Below are 27,402 nucleotides of genomic sequence, written 5' to 3' on the forward strand. Positions count from 1 at the left end.
TTTTTATTTTTTTTCAAACAAAGGGCAATGCGCCCAATAATTGAATTATCAAAAACCACTCTACCTCATTTAATTATTCAAATTCAAAATCAAAATCAAGCCAATTGAAATGCCAAAAGCCTAAATCATATTTATCTGGCAAGTAAAAAAACAAAACAAAACAAAACTGGAAACTTTACTGGTAAAGCTTTTGGAGAAAGACCAATCTGATCACAGTAAACATGTTCTTGACATCAAAAAGGTAGTAGTAGGACGCTATACAATGGGAGGAAGTAGACCTAATGGTGAACTACAATCTGAAAAGCAAAGAGGAAAGCTTTTTGTGAGAAGTCGGCTTGGACCTAAGAAGTTCTTCATCATTGTAGAGAGAAGGATTTGGTATATTAGAGAAAAGAAAGAGAGAGGAGAAGCAGCTTCGGGTTGGGGGAAAATCGATGGAGACTGTAGAAATATTAGGGGTTGAAAGGTTGAGAAAAGAATAAAAAAATTGTTATTCAAATAAGAGAGGCTTTTATCAAAAACTAGTTTTGTTGCACGTGCAAAACACCATTTAAATTCAAATAAATATTTTTCTGATATGATTTAGAATAGTTAGAACTAAGTTATTATTGGAATAGTAATTACTTCTTTTTTCTTTTTTTTTCTTTTTTTAATTGATAAGTTAAAGGTGCCCTTTCTTAAAGGGAGAAGTAGCCCTTGAGCTATAGTGGTCATTGGCTTAAACTATTATGGAGTATTTTGAAAGAATAAATAATGCCCACAAAATGAAAAAGAAAAACCAAGTTAGAAATTATATTAGGCAGCATAAACAAGTCTACCTCATTTGCTAATAGAGAATGCAAGATCAATTCATGCCAATAATCCTACTATCTGTAAACACATCTTCTTTACCTTTATATGTTATCAAAATGGAAACTTTTTAAGTTAACCGATTCTTGATCTTCTTGAATAAAGTCCATACTATATGTTAAGACTTAAAAAAGAGTAAAAGCAGAATAAATTTCTCTTATGGTCTGAAGGAATTAGAAATAAAATATGAGTTATGTTAACGAGTAACTTTAAGGCACTGATTAATAATTCAATTTAGAAAATTTTTAATATTACTTTTATGAGAAATGAAAAAAATTGCTAAAATATTAATTGTTTTTTTCATTTCCCCATAAAAACTTTCTTTAAATAGGTTATTAACTAACGCCTCCGTAGCATTTCTCATAAAATATTACCAATGATGATCATATAAACAATGAATGTCCCAACTTTATTAACCAAGATACAAATCTGAAGCAGCAACCTCCCAGCACGGCCAATAGCATCCCCCATGACTTCCCCATGAGAGTGAGAGTTTCCCACCCTACTGAATCTCAACAGCATTTCCAACGAACCCTCTGTATCAATTATCATACCATTTCCAAGCCCAAGACCCAGCACCTTCATGGTGGCAGGCAGTGCCATAATTGCGGCTCCAATAATAGAAGTGGATATATTAAAGATTGAGACAGTAAATGATGCTCTCTTGAGAAGATATAGAAATTTAATATAGTGGAAATTCATAAATGTAGATTTGTAAGGAATGAATTAAAATGGTCTAATTACTCATGACGCACAACAACTCATTATACTACCAAATATAAAATTCATCTCACAACGCAATTTAAAAAAAAAAAATGTTAATTTTGATTTTATAATCTCCAAACCAAAATCGACCACTGAAAAGAAATCTTTCATACCAACAATCATTCAAATTGCAAATTTTTATACAAATTTAAATAATAGTCAACGAATAAATTGAGCAAGGAATGTTAACAGCCAATATATAAAATACAAAATCATTAAATATTTTGTAAAATTCAAAGGTTACTCGCTTCCTGAGAACTTGAAATCGGGACTGCCTTTAGTAATTTTTTCTTTCTTTTTCTTATCTCTATCCCTCTCACCGTCTGTTGTGATTGTGTTTACCAAAAGAATGAAGATAAAGTCAAAAGTGGCTGGAATATAAATGAAAATAAAGGCAAGAAGACTCCAGATTTGAAGAGGAAAAGACCAAAAAGGGCTCCAATTTTTTTTTTTCAGCTCACACATATCTTTAGAGCGACAAAATAATTCAAGCCCTCTGAACCTGTACGTGTTTGGCAGCGCCGTAAAGTTGACAACACAAAGACTAAAAAGGGCCCCATTTTTACTTAGCTCACAAACAAAGTAAGGGGCAATTAAGTAATTTCAATCAGATGTGGATGTTTTAGAGTTTCAAAGAATCTGCTCGGCTTCAAACTTCTTTTTACTGGGCTTGCCGTTTTAACACTTTTTTTTTTTTTTTTGAGAAGGAACCGTTTTAACACTTGAGAAGTCATTTTGTCAAACAAGCACCTCTACTATCTTTTTTTATATAGGGTATGGATATAAATAAATAAGAGAGAGGTTTTGGTAAAAAATTCATAACTACTCACTGAAATGGTGCAACCAAACACCAACAGTGGTAACTAAAATGGTTTGCTTAAGTAGTCAAATAATTAATAAAAAGTTAAACGTTTCGTTTTGGTATTACACTAATCGCTAAACTATGCAAACTACTAAAACTAAGTTTTAAAATAGTGTTATTTATTTATTCTTAAGAATGTTAGATAGTATGTGAGTAATTATAGAAGTTCAAATCCCTATAAAAAGCTCAAATATTTTAAAACAGTACCCAATATGAGAAATTCGATTGCTTTGTTCTACTCAAGTACAAAGTTAAAAACAACCTCTAACTTTGTATAACTTATTTGTACTTTTAGTTAACAACCTCGAACTACTGGTAGGCATTCTATGTCTATTATCAATTATCTATTGCATCCCTTCTTTCATGAAACTTAAGGTCTATCATTTTTTTTTAATAATATAATCCATTATATTGTTCAGTCTGTTTGCAAAATCCTAGTAATCTTGGTTGTTTATTCCTTGTTCTTATCATCATCAGTATTGCTTAAAGAACCACATTTAGGAGTCTCATCTGAAAAGTCATGTATGGTGCAATTAGTAAACAGTAAAAAGGGGGTACAACATGCAAACACAAGAATGCTTTACATATCTTTATATAAACTACATCCATTTAACCAAAAAAAAAAAAAAACATATTAAAAGGAAAAGCATTAAGGACCTTGAACTTTGTGAATTAAGGTTATAATGTTATACATAAAAATTGTAAGCTAAAGTTAGCATAATGTAGATATTGAAGGATCGTGCTTAATTCATAGATAACATGGAAGGAATCATATGGAAGGATATGGCTTGTGTCAAGTGCTTTTTTGCACTAAACACAATACGATTCAGACAAGTTAAAGGTTTGACTCATTTTTTGAAATAAAGGATCTAGAAAAAGTATCATTAAATGATGGTTGCATCTTTGTAGGACAACAAGGCTACATGTGTCCAAGTATTTGTGTTGGTTTTGTAGATAACTTAGTATAAGCTACTAAATTTACACGCTACACTTAATATGGGTTCATTGGTTCCTCGTGTCCCAAGTCCATCAAAGAGACACCACATAAGGGTGTGGCTAGATGGTAGAAGTTATCGTTCTGCACCCAAAGAGGAGCGGTTTGAGCGATAGCCCCAACAAAACTCATGTGGTATACGTGGTATTACCCATTGCCATCACGTGGCGTGGGGTCAATGAGCCCACACCGGAGACCCCCTTTTTCATTCATCAAAAAAAAAAAAAATTCCATCAGAGAAACTTTGAATGAGCCCGAGATAGAGATTAGTGCGAAATGACTCACCTACCCTGCAATCCACATCTCTTTATTTTTCCATTGCCAACTTCTTCTTTGTCTCGTGGGCTTGGTCCGCATAATGAGAGAAGACTTTGATTAATCTAACTTTTAACTTGTAGATGAATTGACACCTCCTTATGTACAAAGTGCTTAGGGGTCTAGGGCGAAAGAGTTCGAGTTATGAAGTTAGCAGCATGTTGTAATTATTTCTTAAAAAAAAAAAAAAAAAAAAAAAAAACTTTTAACTTGACCGTGGGACTAGGCATGAGAGGTACCAATTTTTGTGTGGAACCACGCCAGCCAATGTCTCAAATTGGGCTTATGATTTTGCTGCCCATGGCTTCATTTAGCAACCTACATATCCTAGCATTTGGTCATGTTAATGGCCTTTCTAGGTTGATTTTATGGGCCTAGCTTAACTCAATTCCAAGGCCCAAATCTATGGAATGTTGACTTTAATAGTATATGAACTTTACCATTTGCGTGGGCTGCACCGGTGGCTTCATGGGCTGAATTTAATGAGCCATATTTGCCATTGTCAAAAGTGTCCTCAACGAGCGACTACCTCTCTGAGTTCAAAGTTCAAATACAAGCAAATCATAAGCAACTACTTCCTAGAAGATAGCAAATCAATTTATCTTTCCTATTTCATTTGGTCCTTGGTTGGTGCCAAGAGTCTTTTTGGCATTTTGTAATCGTGTAACGAGACTTGATAAATAAATAAAGGATTTTACTAATGTGTGCCTTAAGGGCACACATTAATTTTCATTTTTGAAAAAAGTTTTTCGAGAATTGAAAAAGTAATGACAGTTTTTCAATTTTCGAGAAAATATTTCCAGAAATAGAAAGTTTAATATGTGCTTTAAGGGCACACCTTAACTGGACCCATAAATAAACTTGGGTTTGTGTTTCCAATAAAGATAGTAAGGTGAAAATAAAATAAAATATTAATCCATCTTTTTCTCTTAGTGTTCCAATAAAGATGTCGATGATTCAAATTCTCTTTCCCCTATGATCGAGTTATATAAAAAATAAAAAAAAATCGGGCATTTATAGATAACTACAAATAGCAAATTAATCCCTTTTTTTTTCATCAATATTAACAATTTAACACTAATTAACATCTTTGTTGGTATCAAAAGCTTTGTTGGCTTTCCATAATGAGACCTTATAAGAAAAAAACTTGGTTGGCATTTCCAACCAAGATGGTAAGGTGAAGATAAAAAATAAAAATAAAATATCAATCATTCTTTTCAATTTAGTAGCAATTGCAGCCTTGCTTCCTTGAGCAAAACTCCAGGCTAAGGAGTTATCGTTTCATAATAAGGTAATAAGACCTTGTACTTATCTGCACCTCACCACCACTCCTCTATAAATACCCCCAATTATAGTAATCCAACATACTTACATCAAATTATTGAGATAATGGATTTTGAAAGAATGATCCTAATTATAGTTTTGTGGATGTGTTTGGCAAGTAGCTATCAGGTGAATGGAACTCGAACTACATCCAAAGAAGAGGAATTGGAGTTGGAAAGACAACTAAAGCTCATAAACAAACCTCCTGTCAAAAGCATTCAGGTTTTAGACTAACTCAAACTCATGTTTGTTTTGAATTTTTATATGTTGTAATAGGGTTGTCCACTACCCATCCAAACCAACCAACCCACCCGATCTGAAGCCATCTGATCCGAAAATCGCCTGATTCGAGCAGTGGCTCTTTCGACTACAGGTTGTTGGTGATAGAAACCGATAAGATCGGTTTGGGTTTCGGTTTGAAATTCTAAGAAACCAACAAACCTAACCCACCCGATGAACCCAGCTTCCTCTGCTTTGATCTCCACTCCAATCTCATCTCCACCATTGACAATGACCATACATTTCCCAAATCCATGTGATTTTTGACATCATAATTGAATTTCTGGGGAGATCTCAGTCAATTCAAAGAGATTTCCTCCAGATCTGAGGAGATTTTAGTTAATCCAGCAAGATCTCTTCAAGATCTGAGGAGATCTCAATCAATCCAGTGAGATCTCTGCTAGATTTTAGGAGATCTTAGTCAATCTGATGAGATCTCTGCTAGATCTAGTGGAGATCATGAGTTTCTAATGAAGAACCACCAGAATTTTTTTTTATTTTTTATTTTTTTTTATCTCCGTTGACTCTCTTAATTTCAACTAAAACCGACATGACCCATGGCAAATCCGGCCTGTTCATTCTCTTGGTCGGTGACGAGTCCTCCAATCTGCCACACAACTTGGTCAAGTTGGGTCAGGGTCAAGCTCAAACACGACCTGGACCAACCCATGGACAACCCTATGTTGTAATGCTATAATGCTTCAAGCATATTCACTGCAATGATATTTAAACATTCCATTTAGAAATTATGTTTTCTAATTATTGTTATTTATTATTATCAATTGATTGCTCATTTGAGTAAGATAAAATGCTCAAGAGTATCAAGATTAAGTATTAATGTTCCAATTTTCCCAAAAAATAAAATTTTGAGTTTTATTTCCACTCCCTCTTTATTGTAAGGGGAAAATATAGACAAAAGACAAAAAAAGAGAAAAAAAAATTACGAGATTAATAACTAACATAGATTTAATCGAAAGAATTGAGATTTAATGAAACGAGTGAATTTATATTTAATTTTGACTGAATTATGTGTTTGGCCCTTAAACTTTGTGATTTTTTCATTTTGGTTCCATGCATTTAAGATTTTTCATCTTGGTACCTGTGGGGGTAAGGGCCCAAATTTGTATATAGGGTTGGCCTTGGCGAAGCTGAGTAGTCCGAGGACGAACGAATGGTAATAATGTTCAGACTCAAACTTAATGAGCAAGATAAAATGGGAAGATGGTCGAGGAGAAATATCTCCTCGGACAAGCTAAATATAGATCAGATGTAGATCTAATGATCAAAAGACCTTCCAGGAAGCTCTAATAATAGGGAGCATGCCATAAAGTACAAGAAATAAGGGAACTCAAAAATATCTAAGGGAAAGCTCTACCATGTATTAAATGCACTCAGTACTTTTCTGGACCATTTATGTGAGAAGACTCTGAAAAGTGTTGCCTTTTACCACAACTCACAGAAAGCCAAAAGGGTGTCTGACGGACAGTACTCAAATAAGGGCTCAGATGATCAAAAGTGTAGGATCAAATGTCCAAAGGGAGCTATATAATGTAAGAGACCCTCATGAGGAAAGGAGGGGAAAAATAAAAAAGGCATTGTACAATTAAATTGCACTTGTACTTTGTTTAATCAATTTATATGGAGACTTACCTCCTGGAAGTGAGTTCTTCTCCTGGATAGTGAATTCCTTCAGCTCTTGTTCCTTGTTCTTGCTAATCATCTTCTACATCTATACTAGCCTCGTCAAATTCATTAGTGCCTAGTTCTTTAACCCACTTCTCACAATTTATTACTTGGCCACTGGCCAACATCCCATACATCATGGTTTGGGGGCTACAAAACGTGTCCCTACAATTAGCGCCGTCTAGGGGAAGAACTTATGTATTAGTGAGTGCAACGGTCGACTATGATAGGATCCACTGGGCAGAACCTGCGAGTTCTCTATGACAAGATGATTTTCTTAACCTTTAGCATGAAAGAGATCGTGAGCATGAACAAGATCGAGAAGGTAGTAGTGATGAGATTATGTATCCCAACCTATACAAGGGGTTGAAGCCCCGGGGTGGATTTGAACTTCATCTGTCATCATTTAAATATTGGCCCATCCATCACTCCCAAAAAGCAATCACCTCAATGCACATCCAAGGAACATGCAGATCCAGTCAAAGATGAGGTGATGAAGCTCAAGTAGGTAGGGGCTATCAAGGAAGTGTTAAACAGAACCTTAGTCATGCCTAGGTCCTCGGACCAGATGTTAATGGGAAATTAACACTATAACATCTCTACAAGTGCTTAAATAGAACCTTAGTCATGCCTAGGTCCTCAAACCAGATGCTAAGGGGAAATTCACACTTTGACATCTCTGCAAGTGCTTAAATAAAACCCTAGTCATGCCTAGGTCCTTGGACCAGATGCTAAGGGGANAAGTGCTTAACAGAACCTTAGACATACCTATGTTCTCAGACAGATGCTAAGGGAAAATTAAAACTATGACATCTTTATAAGTGCTTAAATAGAACCTTAATCATGCTTGTGTCCTCAAACCAGATGCTAAGATGAAATTAACACTATGACATCTTTACAAGTGCATAAACAGAACCTTAGCCATGCCTGTGTCCTCGGACTAGATGCTAAGGGAAAATTAACATGATAACATCTTTCTAAGTGCTAAAACAGAATGTTAGTCATCGTAGGTCCTCGGACCAGATGCTAAGAGGAAATTAACACTCAATAACATCTCTATAAATGCTTAAACAGAACTTCAGTCATGCCTAGGTCCTCGGACCAATGCTAAGGGGAAATTAACACTCAATGACATCTCTTCAAGTTTTAAACAAAACCTTAGTCATGCCTAGGTCCTTGGACCAGATGTTAAGGGGAAATTAACACTCAATGACATCTCTACAAGTGCTTAAAAAGAAACTTAGTCATGCCTGTGTCCTCAGACAGATGTTAAGGGGAAATTAACAATATGACATCTCTATAAGTGCTTAAACAGAACTTTAGTCATGCCTAGGTCCTCAGACCAAATGCTAAGGGGAAATTAACACTATGACATCTCTGCAAGTGTTAAACAGAGCCTTAATCATGCATATGTCGTCGGACCAAATGTTAAGGAGAAATTAACACTAACATCTTTACAAGTGCTTAAACAGACTTAATCATGCCTAGGTCCTCGAACAGATGCTAAGGAAAATTAACACTCAATGACATCTCTACAAGTGCTTAAATAGAACCTTAGTCATGCTGTGTCCTCAGACAAGATGTTAAGGGAAAATTAACAATCTCACATCTCTATAAGTGCTTAAAAGAACCTTAGTCATCCTAGGTCCTCAGACCAGATGCTAAAGGGAAATTAACACTCAATGACATCTCTACAAGTGCTTAAACAGAACCATAGTCATGCCCTCGAACTAATGTTAAGGAGAAATTAACACTATGACATCTTTACAAGTCTTAAACAGAACTCTAATCATGCCTAGGTCCTCGGACCAAATGCTATGGGGAAATTAACACAAAATGACATCTCTACAAGTGCTTAAACAGAACTTTAGTCATGCCTAGGTCCTTGGACCAAATGCTAAGGGGTAATTAACACTATGACATCTTTACAAGTGTTTAACCAGAACCATAATCATGCCTAGGTCCTCAAACCAGATGCTAAGGAGAAATGAACACTCAATGACATCTCTACAAGTGCTTAAACAAAACCTTAGTTATGTCTATATCCTCGGACTAGTGCTAAGGGGAAATTAACACTCAATGACATCTCTATAAGTACTTAAATAGAACCTTAGTCATATCTGTGTCCTCAGACCAGATGCTAAGGGGAAATTAACACTCAATGATATCTCTACAAGTGCTTAAACAAACCTTAGTATGCCTGTGTCCTCAGACCAAATGCTTTGGGGAAATTAACACTATGACATCTTTACAAGTGTTTAAAAAGAACCTTAAGCATGCCTAGGTCCTCGAACCAAATGCGAAAGGGAAATTAACACTCAATGACATCTCTACAAATGCTTAAAAGAACCTTAGTTATGCCTAGAGTCCTTGGACCAGATGCTAAGGGAAAATTAACACTCAATGACATCTCTACAAATGCTTAAACAGAACTTTAGTCATGACTGTGTCCTCAAACCAGATGCTAAGGCAAAATTAACACTATGACATCTTTACAAGTGCATAAACAGAACCTTAGCCATGCTTGTGTCCTCGATTGGATGCTAAGGGAAAATTAACATTATGACATCTTTATAATGCTTAAACAGAATGTTAGTCATGCCTAGGTCCTCGGACCAGATGCTAAGAGGAAATTAACACTAATAACATCTCTATAAATGCTTAAAAAGAACTTCAGTCATGCCTAGGTCCTCGGACCAGATGCTAAGGGAAAATTAACACTCAATGACATCTCTACAAGTGCTTAAACAGAACCTTAGTCATGCCTAGGTCCTCGGACCAGATGTTAAGGGGAAATTAACACTCAATGATATCTCTACAAGTGCTTAAATAGAACCTTAGTTATGCCTGTGTCTTCGGAACTAGATGCTAAGGGGAAATTAACACTATGACATCTTAAAGACAGTCTCTATGCAAGTGCTTAAACAAAGAACCTTAGTCATGCCTAGCATCTTCAGACCAATGTGCTTAAAGGGAAATTAAAAATCTATGACATTTACTGCAAGATGCTTAAACAGAACACTTAATGCCAGTTGCCTAGGTCACTTGAACCAAATGCAAAAGGGAAATTAACACTCAATGACATCTCTACAAATGCTTAAAGCAGAACTTTAGTCATGCCTAGGTCTTGGACCAGATGCTAAGGGGAAATTAACACTAATGACATCTCTACAAATGCTTAAACAGAACCTTAGTCATGTCTGTGTCCTCAGACCAGATGCTAAGGGGAAATTAACACTATGACATCTTTACAAGTGCTTAAACAGAACCATAGACATGCTTGTGTCCTCGGACTAGATGGTAAGGGAAAATTACATTATGACATCTTTATAAGGCTTAAACAGAATGTTAGTCATGCCTAGGTTCTCGGACCAGATGCTAAGAGGAAATTAACACTCAATAACATCTCTATAAATGCTTAAACAGAACTTCAGTCATGCCTAGGTCCTCAGACCAGATGATAAGGGAAAATTAACACTCAATGACATCTCTACAAGTGCTTAAACAGAACCTTAGTCATGCCTAGGTCCTTGGACCAAATGTTAAGGGGAAATTAACACTCAATGACATCTCTACAAGTGCTAAATAGAACCTCAGTCATGCCTGTGTCCTCGAACTAGATGCTAGGGGAAATGAAAATAGGACATCTCTATAAGTGCTTAAACAGAAACTTAGTCATGCCTAGGTCTTCAGACCAATTGCTAAGGGGAAATTAACACAATGACATATCTGCAAGTGCTTAAACAGAACCTTAATCATGCATATGTCCTAGACCAGATGTTAAGGAGAAATTAACACTATGACATCTTTACAAGTGCTCAAAAGAACCTTAATCATGCCTAGGTCCTGAACCAGATGCTAAGGAAAATTAACACTCAATAACATCTCTACAAGTGCTTAAATAGAACCTTGGTCGTGCTTGTGTCCTCAGACCAGATGCTAAGGGGAAATTAACATATGACATCTCTATAAGTGCTTAAACAGAACCTTAATCATGCCTTGGTCCTCAGACCAAATGCTAAAGGGAAATTAACATTTAATGACATCTCTACAAGTGCTTAAACAGAACCTTAGTCATGCCTGTGTCCTCGAACCAGATGCTAAGGAGAAATTAACACTATGACATCTTTACAAGTACTTAAACAGAACCTTAATCATGCCTAGGTCCTCGGACCAAATGCTATGGGGAAATTAACACTCAATGACATCTCTACAAGTGCTTAAACAGAACCTTAGTCATGCCTAGGTCCTTGGACCAGATGCTATGGGGTAATTAACATATGACATCTTTACAAGTGTTTAAGCAGAATCTTAATCATGCCTAGGTCCTCAAACCAGATGCTTAGGAGAAATTAACACTCAATGACATCTCTACAAGTGCTTAAACAGAACCTTAATTATGTCTATATCCTGGACTAGATGTGAAGGGGAAATTAACACTCAATGAAATCTTTACAAGTGCTTAAACAGAACCTTAGTCACGTCTATGTCCTTATACCAGATGCTAAGGGGAAATTAACATTCAATGATATCTCTACAAGTGTTTAAACAGAACCTTAGTATTGCTGTGTCTCGGATCAAATGCTTTGGGGAAATTAACACTATAACATTTTTACAAGTGCTTAAATAGAACCTTAATCATGCCTAGGTCCTTGAACCAAATGCGAAAGGAAATTAACACTCAATACATCTCTACAAATGCTTAAACAGAATCTTAGTCATGCTAGGTCTTTGGACAGATGCTAAGGGGAAATTAACACCCAATGACATCTCTACAAATGCTTAAACTGAACCTTAGTCATGTCTATGTCCTCAGACGAGATGCTAAGGGGAAATTAACACTCAATGATATCTCTACAAGTGCTTAAAAAACCTTAGTCATGCATGTGTACTCGGACCAAATGCTTTGGGGAAATTAACACTATGACATTTTTACAAGTGCTTAAACAGAACCTTAATCATGCCTAGGTCCTCAAACCAAATGCGAAAGGGAAATTAACACTCAATGACATCTCTACAAATGCTTAAACAGAACCTTAGTCATGCCTAGGTCGTTGGACCAGATGCTAAGGGGAAATTAACACTTAATGACATCTCTACAAATGCTTAAACAGAACCTTAGTCATGCATGTGTCCTCGGACCAGATGCTAAGGGAAAATTAATACTATGACATCTTTACAAGTGCTTAAACAGAACCTTAGTCATGCCTAGGTTCTCGAACCTGATGCTAAGGGAAAATTAACACTCTATGACATCTTTCTAAGGAACCTCAGACATGCTTGGATCCTCGGACCACATGCTTTGGTTTTTCGCTAAGTGTCAAAATAGAACCCCATACATCTAACTCCTCGGATGGCTGGCTTTGAGCGAATTAAAGTCCTCAATTATTATGAGATCAAAACCCCACTTTTTCTCTCGGATAAGAGGAAAAACCGGAGTTTTGAAGGGCTATTGTAGGGGTAAGGGCCCAAATTTGTATATAGGGTTTTGGGCCTTGGCTGAAAGCGTGAGTAGTCCGAGGACGAACGAATGGTTACAAATGGTTCAGACTCATAACTTAATGAGCAAGATATGAATGGGAAGATGGTCCGAGGAGAAATATCTCCTCAGAAAAGCTAAATATAGATCAGATGTAGATCTTAATGATCAAAAAGACCTTCCAGGAAGCTCTAATGATAGGGAGGTGCGCCATAAACGTACAAGAAATATGGGAATCCAAAAATATCTAAAGGAAAGCTCCTACCATTGCATTAAATGCACCGTAGTTACTTTTCTAGACGCATTTATGTGAAGAAGACCTCTGAATAGTGTTGCCTTATTACCACAACTCACAGAAAATTAAAAAGGGTGTCTGACGGGACAGGTACTCAAATAAGGGCTCAGATGATCAAAAAGTGTAGGATCAAAACTATCCAAAGGGAGCTATATAATGTAAGAGACCCTCTATGAGGAAAGGGAAGGGAAAAAAAAAAAAAGAGGCACTGTAACATTATAAATTGCACTTGTACTCTGTTTAATCAATTTATATGGAGACTTACCTCCTTGGACAGAGAGTTCGTCTCCTCCGATAGTGAATTCCTTCAGCTCTTTGTTCCTTGTTCTTGCTTAATCATCTTCTACATTTATACTAGCCATCGTCAAATTCATTAGTGCCTAGTTCTTTAACCCACTCTCTACAAACTTATTGTACTGGGCCCACTGGCCCAACATTCCATACATCATGGGTTTGGGGGCTACAAAACGTGTCCCTACAGTACCCTTTAAGGAAATAAATTTGTTTGTGTTTGGGCTTATAAGCTTTTTTTTTTAAGTTATAAAGTTTGTTGTTTCCAAGTTCTTAAATGTTAAAATTTTATTATTCTAACATAATTATTCAATTTTATTTATCCTAATGAAACATTTATCAAAGACATAGGGATTTTAAGGAAAAAAAATTCCTAAGATGAGACCAAATCTAAGCACCACATATCTTTGCGGTGGCTTTAAAACCTTAAAAGCTAGGAGAAAAATCTAGTAAATTAAAACTGATATTGTTTTTTTTTTTTTTTTTTTTTTTTTTTTTCTTCTCAATTATCTTTCTTGAGAATCACAATTCTCTTATTTTTTAGATATTGTCAAAATCATGGAATTTTTTTATTAGTGTTTATTTTTATTTTTATTTACTTTATATATAACATGTTATAGAACTTGTTTTCATGTTATAAGAGAACTTGTTTTTCTTGCGTTATAGAACTTGTTTTCATATTATAAGAGAGCTTGTTTATCTTTAAACTTATAGACGGAGTTTGGATCTATTGTTGATTGTGTCGATATCAATAAACAATTGGCTTTTGACCATCCTTTGTTGAAAGATCACAAGATCCAGGTACTTGAGCATTGATTGAAACTATTTATTATTTTTTTCCTTTATATATAGCATTAATCAATACATTTTTTTTTTCCGGTTGCTTCAGAAATTGTATAGTTTATCATTTCTAAACAGTAAAATATCATAACAATTGCAATGTCACCCATGCCTCCTGATGTTAACAAATTTCTATTTTACTAGGGCTTATCATCTGAAGGATTAATTAAGCAAATCAATCATGCAGAAAAACATTTTTGAATTAGAATTGGATTACAGGCTATGTACATTCTAACTATAGCAAGAAATGGCCAAGTTTGGTATCCTTAACAACAATGGTCCTTATGAATCATTCACTTTTGTAAGTTTATATGCTTACATTAGTTTGGTAAGTAAATGTAATAACAAAGGACCAATCAATATAGGTCGATATATATTATAGACATAGAATGATTTAGATATAATAGAATGACAAAAAAGAACATATTTCGACTAATTCTTTTTTAACTTGTTGAGAATTCATAATTGAGCCCAAAGTTTTAGGACTAAGACTTCTTGTTATTGTAGTTTTTTTTTTTTTTTTCAATAATGGATAGTGGTGGAAAAGGAAGTGAGGTTTGAACTACAAATATAAGACACCATAAAGGATGTAATTACCAAAAGACTGTCGCTTATTATTATTATATGCAAATAAGAATTTGTAATTAAGTTTGAAAACAAATTTTTGAAATTTTGGTTTGATTTGATTTTTTTCTTCTTCTTCAGGAAAGACCTCGTTTTGCACTAAGAAGAACAAAAATGCAGGTCTCTTACGAAATAAACATTCATTGATTGGTTTAATGAAAGATGCTTGTCCGTCAGGAACTGTCCCTGTTCGTAGGACAACAAAAGAAGACCTCATAGCAATTAGGTCAATGACAAACAACATTTATCCTCAAACAGCAGCATCTCGAGGTGTTTATGTAAGTTATTTCTTAAATATTTTAGGATGTAGGATGAAATGATAGCCATACTTGGTATAAGTATAAATTGAACATGATTATTTTCACAAAAATATGGCGTTGTAATAAGATTTGTGAAAATGGTGCATTAATTAAACGAAACAAGTTTGAAATGAAGTGTGGAGTGTGATTAGCTAATCTTAAACAATACTAAAACTTGAATCAATATATTTGTGATCCCTAAACCAATATTTTTAGATTTAATTATGTCAATTTAAAGCAAATTTGTGAAACGATGCACAATTATTTTCTTGTTTTAAACAACCTTGAGTTGTTTTCAATTTTGAATATTTGGTCAATGATTAATGACCAACTTGAACAATGATAATTCCCCAAAAGTCTCTTTTTATGATAAAAAAAAGGTAGGGGGGAAGTCTGATGGGACAAATATCCTCTAACATCTAGCAAGATGATGCACAACTGGAGAAGGAGAGCTAAGGGGATAAAAAGGGACCTTCCCATGGAGGAAGGGGATCTTAATTTTTGGAGAGAGAGAGAGTTTGGTAACAATACAAAGATCGTTGTATACCTTGGCGAAAGCCATTTTTAGTCAAATATAGCTAGATAGTTCATCCTGATCCCTAACTACATCTATTAATTCTTCCCATTTTGGATTACCTTCTTGTCTCTTACAAATTAGTTGTGTCATTAAAAATGAAGTGTGGAGTGTGATAGCTAATCTTAAACAATACTAAAACTGTAATCAATATATTTGTGATCCCTAAACCTAATATTTTTAGATTAATTATGTCAATTTAAAGCAAATTTGTGAAACGATGCACAATTATTTTCTTGTTTAAACAACCTTGAGTTGTTTTCAATTTGAATATTTGGTCAATGATTAATGACCAACTTGAACAATGATAATTCCCAAAAGTCTCTTTTTATGATAAAAAAAAGGTAGGGGGAGAAGTCTGATGGGACAAATATCCTCTAACATCTAGCAAGATGATGCACAACTGGAGAAGGAGAGCTAAGGGGATAAAAAAGGACCTTCCCATGGAGGAAGGGATCTTAATTTTTGGAGAGAGGAGAGAGTTTGGTAACAATACAAAGATCGTTGTATACCTTCGCGAAAGCCATTTTTAGTCAAATATAGCTAGATAGTTCATCCTGATCCCTAACTACATCTATTAATTCTTCCCATTTTGGATTACCTTCTTGTCTCTTACAAATTAGTTGTGTCATTAATACATTCAGATTGTTCTTCTTTCTTGGAGTTTTGACTCCCACAAAGATATTTCCCACCAAAAAAAAAAAAAAAAAAAAATTGAAGGGTTAAACACTAAAAAAATTAATTTGAGAATAAAATTCTCAAACAATCTTTTGTTGTTTTTCTAAATATAAAACACCAAACCAAACCCAAAAATTGAATAATTATGGTATTTGATAGCTAATATGTACAAAGAAAGGTAGATACAAAATTTGTTATGTAAAAATTAAATTAAATTAATTCGATACTATTAACTAAATTGATGGAGATTGTGAAAAAGGTAGGCTTGTTCAAAGAATTAATAGACGAAGCATAAGCTTTTTCTAAATGCTCAAGTTTAGGTCATCTCCATAGCAAAGTAAAAAACTATGTTTGAACACTTTGTTTGACTTCTTACAACTTACAACCCCTTAAAAAAATTATAACATTTTCTTACAATATATTTTATTTCTTTAATTTGGAATGTTTGTTAAACAAGAGTTTCATAAGTAGTTCTTGACTTTCATAACTTTCATTGTACAGGCTGCAATGATCCAAATGCGACACTTACCAGGTCGTAGTTACACTAGAGTTAAAGGAAACATCGCTGTCTATAATCCTAATGTTAAGCAGGGAGACAGCTATGCAGCAATACTAGATCATTAATGGCGAAGAAGATAAAACGAATGCTATCAATACGGGATGGATGGTATTTTAAAATTTATACTTATTTTTTATTTGAAAATTTATACTTATTGATCTAGGTAAAATTTTCCAAACATAAACTGCAACAAACGATGGCCATTTTCAACAATGAAAACTGTGGCCTTTATTCTTTCATGAATAAGATGTAATTTATATTGAGGAAACGATCATTTTACCATTGGCTAGGATATTATGACCAAAAATTTAATTATGTTATTGGTTACAAAGGGTTCAAATTCTAATATTTATAATAATAAAAAATGAGTGAAATGAATTGGTAAAGGATAACGGTTATCAAGAAAATTGATAATTATATACAAATGGAACAAGATAGCTAGATTTTTCACAAAGAATAATTTTTGTGCTGCTTGATTCAAATAGGTTTCTCCAACTCTATACGGTGGTGCTAAGTATTCTATTTTCTTTGCACATTGGACAGTAAGTTTTCTATACTTCTTTTTTCAGTCATTTAAAAATCTGCTTGAAAATTTTCGTAGTGTTACTTGTTGGGTATGCATGAAAGTTTGTTGCTTTTGGATACTAACAATACCTTTAAAAATTACAGATGACGGTTCTAAACGACAGGCTGCTTGAATCTTAATTGCCCAGGTTTTGTGCAAATTGACAGAAGAGTTTATCTCGGGGCACCTATACTAATGTATCCATTCCTTACGGTCCTCATTTTGAGATTGCAGTCTCTATTTTTAAGGTAAATCTTATTGTTAATTATAATTGCATAATATTTAATTTTGTAATATTAACCTTATATGTATATGGTTCCATAGATTCAAAATTTGAAACAAAGTTGAAAAAGGTTCATATAGTTTTGTGAATTTGATCATATGCTCTTGGTCTTTAATGTGACAGGATCTTTTTGGCAGTTGGTGGGTATCATACGATGGTATTAATATTGGATATTATCCAGCAAAGATATTTAACAATTTCGCTAATCCTCAAATTGTTGGTTGGGGAGGTGTCGTTGCTACTCTTAATCCCTCAACTGGAGTTAGCCCACCCATGGGATCTGGAGTATTTCCAGACCGCAATTATGCGCATTCATGTTCAGTTAGATTTGCTCAATATACAAATAATTTAGGAATCGAAGATGGGCCTCATGGTGATAGTTATGAGAAAATCATTGATTGTCCTAGCCATTATAGCGTAAGGGATCCTGTATATCGTGGGAACCAGGGATACACCTTCGATTTTGGTGGCCCAGGTGGAAAATGTGGCAATTAAAATATTTGATTATTAAGTTTTAATAAATAGTATTTTAATTTAGAGAATTTTGTCTTTAAAAATGAATCATGCCAACAATTCCACTAAGAGACAAAACATAATTGATAATGTTTTTAACCAAAAATGAATGACATTAAAAGGAAAATATGAAACTTATAAAAATGATTGCACTTAATTGAGATTTTCTAGGTATTGGTTCCTAGTAAATTAGTAATTAAGTTCAATGTAATTTTTTTTTGGGACAAAATTTAGCTATAAAATTGGTTATAATTTAAAGCTATGTACAACCTTACTCAATATCTTTAAATTAAAAGTAAATTTTTACAAATACCAATATTGGATTGCATGTTTTTCTTATATCCTTCATACTTGTAAAATTTCTAGAAAATTAAAAACCAATAGCTATGTCATAATAAATTGTTTAAATTACAAATTTCTGTAGTTTAAAATTATGTATAAAATAAAAACTTATAGATCATATAGTAAATAATATTCAATTGACACAAAAGTTGACACATGTATTAAGAGCGTAAAAAACATACAATTCAATAATAGATTTTCAAAATATGTAATAATGTTTATAATATTGAGTGAATTTTTAGCCTTAGACTGCAACGAATTTTGTAACTAAATTTTGTCCCTTTTTTTATTTAAAACCAATTAAGTTAAATATTGTCTAATTATTTGGGATTTCCAATCTTCTTCTCTTTTTTCTTTTTTTATTTTTATTTTTATTTTTTTTTTTCATATCCTAGTTTTAACTATCACCAACCCACTAAGTCCAATATTATGAGAACAAACTTTTGATTTACAACGCATATAAACACGGTCCAAAATTAAGCAGAGTATTCAATATACAATATGCTATCCCATCAAAACAAATATATATATATATATATATATACAATATGCTATTTCATATAAGCACGATCCAAAATTATATAATAAAAATTCAAACTAAAAGCATAATTATAGGTAAAGATAATTGTTAGGAGAATTATTAAATTGATTTCAGAAACACTACCGACTCATGTAAGCTTCCTTCATGAATAATAGAATTATATTAAGACCACAAACTCCAATAATGACCACAAATTCCATATATTTATATGTGGGCCCCCTATGTTCTCACAATGGCATTAATTCGTGCATTAAGATTAAAAAAATTAGCTCCTCATATTTTGTGTTGAATAACCCATTAGGCATCAAAATTAAGAAGAAATTAGAGACACATGACACCACATTGGACACTAATTGAGATTTTAATTGGATTTTAAGAAGAAAATAGAGACACATGGCATAAAATTGGACACTAATTAAAAATTCTAATTGAATTTTCTTTGAGCTTCAATGAAGGTCAAATTGTTATGATGTAATAATTATTTTAACTAGCCTATTCAAAGGTTTTTTTTTTTTTTTTTTTTTTAAGAGATAGGAGTGTTATGAGATATTATTAATAACCATGCATACATACAATGCCTGAGAATGAGATAACAGCAAATGAGCATTTTCTAAACATTTGTCTTTTTGGTAGGAAGCATATTATAAAAATTATTGAAGGTTATTGGCAGAAAAAAATAAAAAATAAAAAAGTTATTGTCAAAAGATCAAGAAAAAGGAGGAGCTCATGGTTTTAAGGTTGGACCAGTTGTTAACAAGCATTATTGTTAACTAGTTGCTAACAAGCAATTTTACATCAAGTTAATACACATATACACATTATAATAAAAAAATGAAAAGCAAAAAACAAACTTTCTTAAAATTCAAACTTTCTCCCCCTATATTCAAATGAGAAATAATATGTCCACAACATTTTTACAAAAAATCCTAAATGGCAAGTTGTTACTGGTTGTTATTATTGGGGCAGAAAAATAATCTCAGTGTTAAGTTCAAATTTGAACCAATAACAACTAACCACCCATGATTTGTTGTAAAAATGTTGTGAATGTAGCACCTCTCTATCCAAATACATATTATATATCTAAAGAAATTTTAAGAAATGCTACATCCACAACTGTCACGCCCCAAACCCAAAAGGGTCTAAAGCATGAGAAGAACATCCCAAGGGTACCTATAGATTTTTCATTTCTTTTCCAAATGATAAGAATATACAGCCATACTAAAATCTCCACATTACAAGTCAGAACTCTATAACACATTTACGAACAATAACTAAAAAATCATGTGCCTCCACATAATACATAAATATATTACAAAACTTTGATTAAATTACACAAAATTCACAAACTTATCAAGAATAAGGACCTTAATATCGAGTCTAGGCCTACCACGCCAAAGGCTAACAAACCTCAAGCGACCCACTTCCAATAGAATTAATTAAGGTCTCGTTGAACATAGCAAGATCGAGTCACCAACCATTTGAAGCAGAAGTCTCCAAATTTAACATAGCACTCTAATCATCACCAAAGAATTATGCTCCATACCCAAAGTATGACTAATAAATCTGAAAAACTGTTAAAGGGTGGGATGAGCTAATGCCCAGTAAGTAGCATAATTAATGAGGGTGGGGGAAATGCAAGTTTCATCTTCAATAATAATAATATGACAAGAATGATTTAACAATGAAATACAAATTTCCCAAAGTAAATACCTTGAAACTATATACTATGATCTGTGAGCACTAATAATATAATTTCAAAGCCATAAAATCTAACATATGATAATTTATCTCAATTATACAATGATACCACATAGACCGGTCAAGGGATCCACCCATTCACAACTAGCATGACATTGTCCTCTCTGGTATGCAGACTCTTGGCCCCATGGACAGCAGCCTCACCCATACCCTCAAGGTTTTTCTCTCCCCCCATGGGCAGCAGAGAGAGCGCGTCAAATAGGACCTCTCTTGCATGTGGTCTCTTGGCCCCATGGGCAGCAGCCTCACCCACACATAATCAAGGAATCCTCTTCCCCCCATGGACAGCAGGGAAGAACGCATCATCCAAAGTGAAAAGGCACTGACCTAAACTTGATTCCGTTGTCACAAAGACCAAGAAAACCAAATCGAGGTGATCACTGGGAAATCACACATGGCATAGTGTCAAAACCACATAAAGCTCACAGGTATACATTTCTTCGAAACATATAGTTCATATGCAGGTAGTTTCAGAAAACCTTAAATAATCTAACTTCTACAAAGTTTGTAAGGTTTTCAACTTCATTCTTGTCAAAAAAAAATTTCTATAAATTTCCCAAGTACTAAGACAAGATAAGCATCTTAAATATTCCAATACACCATAAAATCCAAGATTTTCTTATCAAGATTAAATAAAAGATGCTCATTTATCCATATCACAAATTCATGCATTTCCCCAAATGCAATACCAAATATGATACATTTTCATATATATATATATATATATATATTAAGGTTACGACACAATAGTTTTTAAGAAAGTATAATTTCTATAGGTAGTTTCTAAAAGTGTGTCTAACCCAAAAACATTTATATAACATGGTTATTTTTCAAAATCCCATTAAAATGCTACTTACCTCGCAACCGCAAAAGTCTAATTCTCCAAGCTCCAAGGAGATTAGCTAGAACCTAAACAATGTCAAGTAAACCTATCACAATAAATATAGAGCTTGAAATTGCGTCTAGCCACAATTTAGGAATTGTCAAATAATCACCTAGACTAGGCAAGCCTAGTATTCAACCTCACATGCAATGTATTCCACTTCCAAATTTTCTCAAAACAATTTAATTTGCAAGGCATAGACTCCCATTTATACTCATAAATCATTCAAGGTGTCATATCCAACATCAAAACCTCCACACTTTATAAGTACTTATCATAAGATTTATATAACATCATCAAGTGACCCATGACACCAAAATCATAATTTTCTCCAAAACAAACAATTTAAATCTTTAACTAGCTCCAAATAATTAATAAAAATTATATTCACCATCTATCACATGTTATAACTCAAAACCTCTAAATTTTCACCATAACAAGCCTTAGATAGCCATCATAGTAAAAATCATGAACTCACTCATCAAATACATCCACCAAGACCAAAACCCATACATATAAACACATGAATATCATTTCCAAAGCTCTTAAATCACATGAATATCATTATTAAAACTTGGGTAAAATAACCTCAAACAAGAACATTAATACCCATCAAAAGAGATTAGAACTTTTACCTCAAATAACTTATGTGAAGGTGTGATATTCTTGAGGGTTTTCCAGTGATTTGTCGGAAAAAATGGTGGAGATGATGATGAGGAGTGTACTGGTGGGAGAGTGAGGGAGAGGAGTGTGTGTATATGTGTTGTGTCGAGTGAAAATGAAAAAGAAAAGAGAAACAAGAATGAGATAACCAGCCAAAGAGAGAAGAGAGAATTGTGAGATATGTGGTGGGAATGGGTGGGGTAGGTGGGGTAGTTGGAAGGCACGTGGGAGCCATTAAAAATCTGACTTTCAATTTTTTTTTTTTTTTGACTTGCTGGGACGTTACAACAATATTTTCACAATAAATCATAAGTGGTTGGTTGTTACTTGTTGTTATTGATTGGCAAGAAAGTAATTTAAATCTCGAATTCATTTTTAAAACCCACGACAACCTACCACTAAGGATTTGTTGTGAAAATATAGTGGACGTAACACTTCTCAAAAAAATTTATTAAAAAATGAAACAAATACTTTTAGGACCCAATGTTGGATTTATATATGGCAAAAGATAGTACCATTTTCCATCTTAGCATAATTAGTACTGGTATTTTATTCTATTTATTCTATTTACTAGTTCTTTTGTAATACTTATTAAACCAAATGTAAGAAAACATTATGATTATTGTAATATATTATTTCATAATATTTGTATTTATCTCATTTTTAACGATCTTATGTGTAATATTTTGACAATTTCATCATAACTACATGTTTCATCTTATATTAGTGCCAATATAGCTTTCAATAGTTGTTATTAGAGAAATGTTTAAATTTGAACAGTTTAGCATTTGATTTAAAACAATCTCATGCATCGCACGAATTAGCAGTTAGTACAAAAGTAAATCAATTGATCTTTCCCATTTTCATTTGGTCAATATTAATGCTATTTAACATGCTTTGTTAGTGCCAAGGGCCTTAATTGGCTTTCCATAGCTGTGTAACGAGACCTTATAAATAAATAAGAGATTAAATTCTATAAGGATATGGTGCAAAACCCAAGTTTTATCCTTCCAATTCCAACATGCCATATCATCATGTTACATATTAAAGAACAGGCACAACCACACTTAATGAATTCTATTACCCATTTGAAAATCCAATTTTAATTGTGAGTTTATTGAGATGTTATTATGTGTGATAGGATTTATTGAATTTTAAGTGAAAAGCTGTTGTGTCAATTTTTTATTGGATTGTGTAAAACATGAGTTTTACTTTTACACCTCATCTTTACCGAATTCAGACTCAACAAATAAATAAACTTGGCTGGAGTTTCCAATAGAGCTGAAAATATGAAGATAAAATAAAATAAAAGATCAATCCATCTTTTCCTCCTGGCATTCCAACGAAGATGTGTCCAAGGCTTAAATTCTCTCTCCTCTAATTATTGAGTTATAAAAAAAAAATGAGGGCATTGTAGATAGTTGCAAATAGTAAATTAATCCATCTTTTTCTTTTTCATTTGATAAATAGTATTATATTCTTGTGAAAATAATACTTTTATTCTGATATCAAGTATGACTATGATTACATCGAACATATCCCAAAATATATAACAAAGAAATTACATGAAAACAAAGAAGTTACATGAAGACCAGGAGCTGCTGCTGATTGAGGATAAATGTTCTTTGACATTGACCTAATTGGTATCAGGTCTTCTTTTGTTGTCTTGCGAATAGGAACTGTTCTTGACAGACAAGCATCTTTCAATACACCAATCATTGAAGGTCTATTTCGCAAGACACCTACATTCGTTGTTATACTAGGTGAAAAATGTGGTCTTTCCTGAAGAGGAAAAAAATTCAAATTAAACCAAAAAACATAATATTTGTTTTCCAACTTACAAATTTATAATAATAATAATAATAAGTGCTAGCTTTGTGGTTTGTGGTATCTCATGTTCGTGGTTCAAACCCCACTTCCTCTTCCACCACTATCCATTTATTAAAATTAAAAATAAAATAAAATAAATAAAAATAAAAACAAAAACAAGAAGAAGAAGAAGAAGTCTTTATTCCTAAACCTTTGGGGTCAACCATGAAATCTCAACAAGCTAAGATGAATTGGTCAAAATATGTTATTTTTTTTCATTCTATTATATCCAAATCATTTTGTCTCTAATATATATCACCATATATTGATATGTCTCTAATACACTAACAGCTAAAAGCAAACAATATCAAGCATCTTCTAGCGTTGAGTAATACATAAACGTAACAATCAATCTTCAAATGTTTTGCATGGAACCAACCGTACCTAGAGATTGTTTCAAATCAGAAAATTTTCAAGTACAAAAAATAAACGAAGGTAAAAATCTAATCCCAGAGTAAGATCTACCTGAAATTTTCTTAAAACCCATCTACTATTCAACAAGAAAAAACTAATCCCATCCAATCCAAATGGCTTTGATCAACCCCATCTATCTGAAGTTTTCTTTTAAACTTCACAACCCAGTAAAGAAGCAGCAGCAGCAACAATAAATCCCTCAGTCAAGATATGATCTAATAATTTGAGTTCAATCAATCATGTAAACTAACATGCAAAAAGCCCTAATCAATATCATATATTCAGAGAAGGGTAATGGAGAATGGTAACTTGGAAATTGTGATGAAGAACAACAACGATAATCGGAGTAGAGCAACTGAGCAAGAACAAAGAACAGAGAACCAAATATTGTGAAACTAATGAAGAATGAACCAAGGACAGAGAATATATATATATATATATATATATGGGGAAGGGATAGGCCGGTATTTTGTTCATTAAGCATGAAGTTGAGGCTAATTTAGGTTTTCAGCAGAAAAAATTAGTGGTAACTCAATCTTGCAAATTGTGTGATGTTGAAAAAGTAATAGGAAATTGCATTTTCTAAATCGCAAAAATCAGCAGAGTTAAAAACACAATCCAGCGGATATTGCCTAGCCAAATGCATCATCGGAATAACATTTTGCTAAACTACCGTTTCGAGCTCTCTACATGCCTAAACAAACAAGATCTTACTGTCCACTCTAGATATTGTAAAACTCCAGAATTTACATTTTTTATTTATTTATTTTTTTGATAGGTAAGAAAAAATTATATGAAAGACACTACAATATGCAGGAAAAGCACATAGTAGTCCAAAAGTACCAAAAAAAGTACCAATAATAATAATAATAATAATAAAACCAATTAGAAGAACTAATGAACAAAGAGACGTGAACTCCCAAGCCCGAGTACAATCAAACCAATAACCGCTAAAATAGCAAGCAGTTGGTCTTCTGAACTATCCACATCTTCAAACCCACATCGATTACATTCCCTCCATTTGCACCACATCAGATACAGCGGTATTAAGTTCCAAATATCTCTTTCAAAGCATTTTATTGAACACTAAGGTGCCTCAGGTATAAAGGGTTATGTAATTTAAATAAATTATAATTTACAAGAGATATTATTGAGCTAGAAATTCAAAGTGCCACGAGTTTGATGAACCAATTTGTGATTGGCATCATACATGTCAGCATTGTAAAGGAAAAAACTAAAAAGAAAGCAGAAAGGTTAAAAGACATTTGTTGTAAAGTTATTATGTTTCACAAGTCAGAGACCAACGACTTATGTTTTAGCCTTTTAGGTGATGCTTCAACTATAACACTCAAGCCTACTCCAATGCTTTTATTTTTCAAGTCCAAGCATTCATTATTAATATCTATGTAGTGTAGTGAGGATAATGTTTAAATTATATATGAGTGTAATTGTTTAATCTTATTACATTGGTTAGTTTTTATTTCAACTTAGGTTCTGTGTTTAAGTAAGCTAATAATTAAATGATATATCCTACAGCTACTCTGTGTGCTTGAAACTGTCGCACCTAAAAGATAAGTACCTAAATAGAACAACTTTGTAGTTGCTCTTAATCTTTAATCTCTCTTCTTCGTTCCTTTCTCCTCTGATGGGTCTGCATTTGAGATTACCTATACAACTGTCTTAGACCCAACGAATGCGTCAATCTTTTTCCAATCACAGTCAAACCTAAATGAAATAAAGGAACATAACAATATCAGGGAATAATGCAAAAAACAGGAATAAGAGCATACAACTAAAAATAAAAACAAAATCTTAAGCAAGTTAACTAAGTTTTAAGCACACCTAGTTCCTCTTAGTTGACTTAAGAAAGAGCCCAGAGTATTATAATTCTTGTACTATGGTCAAATGTGTAAATCTTTCACAAGGATCATATATCCTATACACTGCAGTGCATGATAAGGGAAGTATCAAAGAACTTAAAACCAATAAAACAAACCAAATATGCTGAACCTCAAAGCTATCACTTCTTTCCTTGTCCACACGTCAACTATGTTTCATTTTGCGCCTGATTAATAGGGACATGTAAAATCGTTATTTCTAATTCAATAATACCAAGTACCCTCTTGATTACCAAAAGGAAGGAGCAAATCATATATTAACCCCCACACTCACGCACATTCGCACAAGCTCTTTCCCAATCAGCAACCCCAAGCCCAAGCTACCGCTCATAGATCCCCACACTTTCTTAAAGTTCCTGCTGCCTAATTGTAGGTTTGAAGGAGAAAAACTCAATAACCAGCCAACCATGCTTTTGGAGCCAAACTTTTTCCTCTCAAAAACAGGCATGTTATGGAATTTAGTGCCACAAGAAAAAGTAAGCTAGGTTACTGATAAGGAGATCCCAATTCTGATATGGAATAGGAATTGATGCAATTGGCAAGAGTTTCGGACTCCAGTTTGCCAAAAAAAACTCTAGTCCAATCACTTACATTTAAATTACACTAAGATTCCTCCTTCCAATAAGAAATAGAATATTATTGAAAACACGCTGCCAAGCAGCAAACAGAGCCAGAAACAACAAAAGATACCCAAGCCCAAGCCACACCATGACAAACACCACAACAGAACATATTACAACACTAGACAACAGAACAGGGTGCAAATCACAGCACTAACATCCATGACAACAAACCAGGCCATAAGAAATTAACAAAACAAGGTGCGAGCAGCACCAACCAAATCAATAACTAAGAATCCACTTCAAAAAAACTACACAAAATCACCACCCAGCCTACTTGCTAGCAACAGGAGATAATTGATAAGCTGCGACCCAGTTTGAAATTTGAAGTTTGAAGTTTGAAC

At 33.5% G+C, this 27,402-nt stretch overlaps 1 protein-coding gene and 1 long non-coding RNA gene across 3 annotated transcripts; one reads left to right on the forward strand and one right to left on the reverse strand.

Annotated features, from left to right (window-relative positions):
* Positions 1–14,503: 14,503 nt before the first annotated feature.
* LOC112024375 (protein neprosin) lies at positions 14,504–18,052 on the forward strand. Its single transcript, XM_065779280.1, has 6 exons — positions 14,504–14,525; positions 14,681–14,877; positions 16,652–16,732; positions 17,195–17,251; positions 17,442–17,522; positions 17,681–18,052. The coding sequence occupies exons 1-6, from the start codon at positions 14,504–14,506 to the stop codon at positions 18,050–18,052; spliced, it is 810 nt and encodes a 269-aa protein (XP_065635352.1).
* A 2,047-nt stretch (positions 18,053–20,099) lies between these two features.
* LOC112040260 (uncharacterized) lies at positions 20,100–22,405 on the reverse strand. Of its 2 annotated transcripts, none has more exons than XR_010631248.1 (3): positions 22,230–22,405; positions 21,569–21,620; positions 20,100–20,524 (listed from the first exon to the last, which is right to left on the reverse strand). It is a non-coding gene; the product is annotated as an uncharacterized LOC112040260 (long non-coding RNA). The 2 variants fall into 2 exon arrangements; XR_002886075.2 differs by having other exon boundaries at positions 20,100–21,091.
* Between the last annotated feature and the right edge of the window lie 4,997 nt (positions 22,406–27,402).

The sequence above is a fragment of the Quercus suber genome, unplaced genomic scaffold (assembly GCF_002906115.3).
Source record: "Quercus suber isolate HL8 unplaced genomic scaffold, Cork oak 2.0 scaffold_203, whole genome shotgun sequence".
Lineage (NCBI taxonomy): Eukaryota > Viridiplantae > Streptophyta > Magnoliopsida > Fagales > Fagaceae > Quercus > Quercus suber.

What these genes read in the sequence shown, in the direction of transcription:
- LOC112024375 (XM_065779280.1), top strand. Translation starts at nt 14,504, where the DNA reads ATGGATAGTGGTGGAAAAGGAA. An exon ending in GGATAGTGGTGGAAAAGGAA is followed by an intron (nt 14,526 to 14,680) that starts GTGAGGTTTGAA and finishes CTTCTTCTTCAG; the next exon opens with GAAAGACCTCGTTTTGCACT. An exon ending in TCGCTGTCTATAATCCTAAT is followed by an intron (nt 16,733 to 17,194) that starts GTTAAGCAGGGA and finishes TGATTCAAATAG; the next exon opens with GTTTCTCCAACTCTATACGG.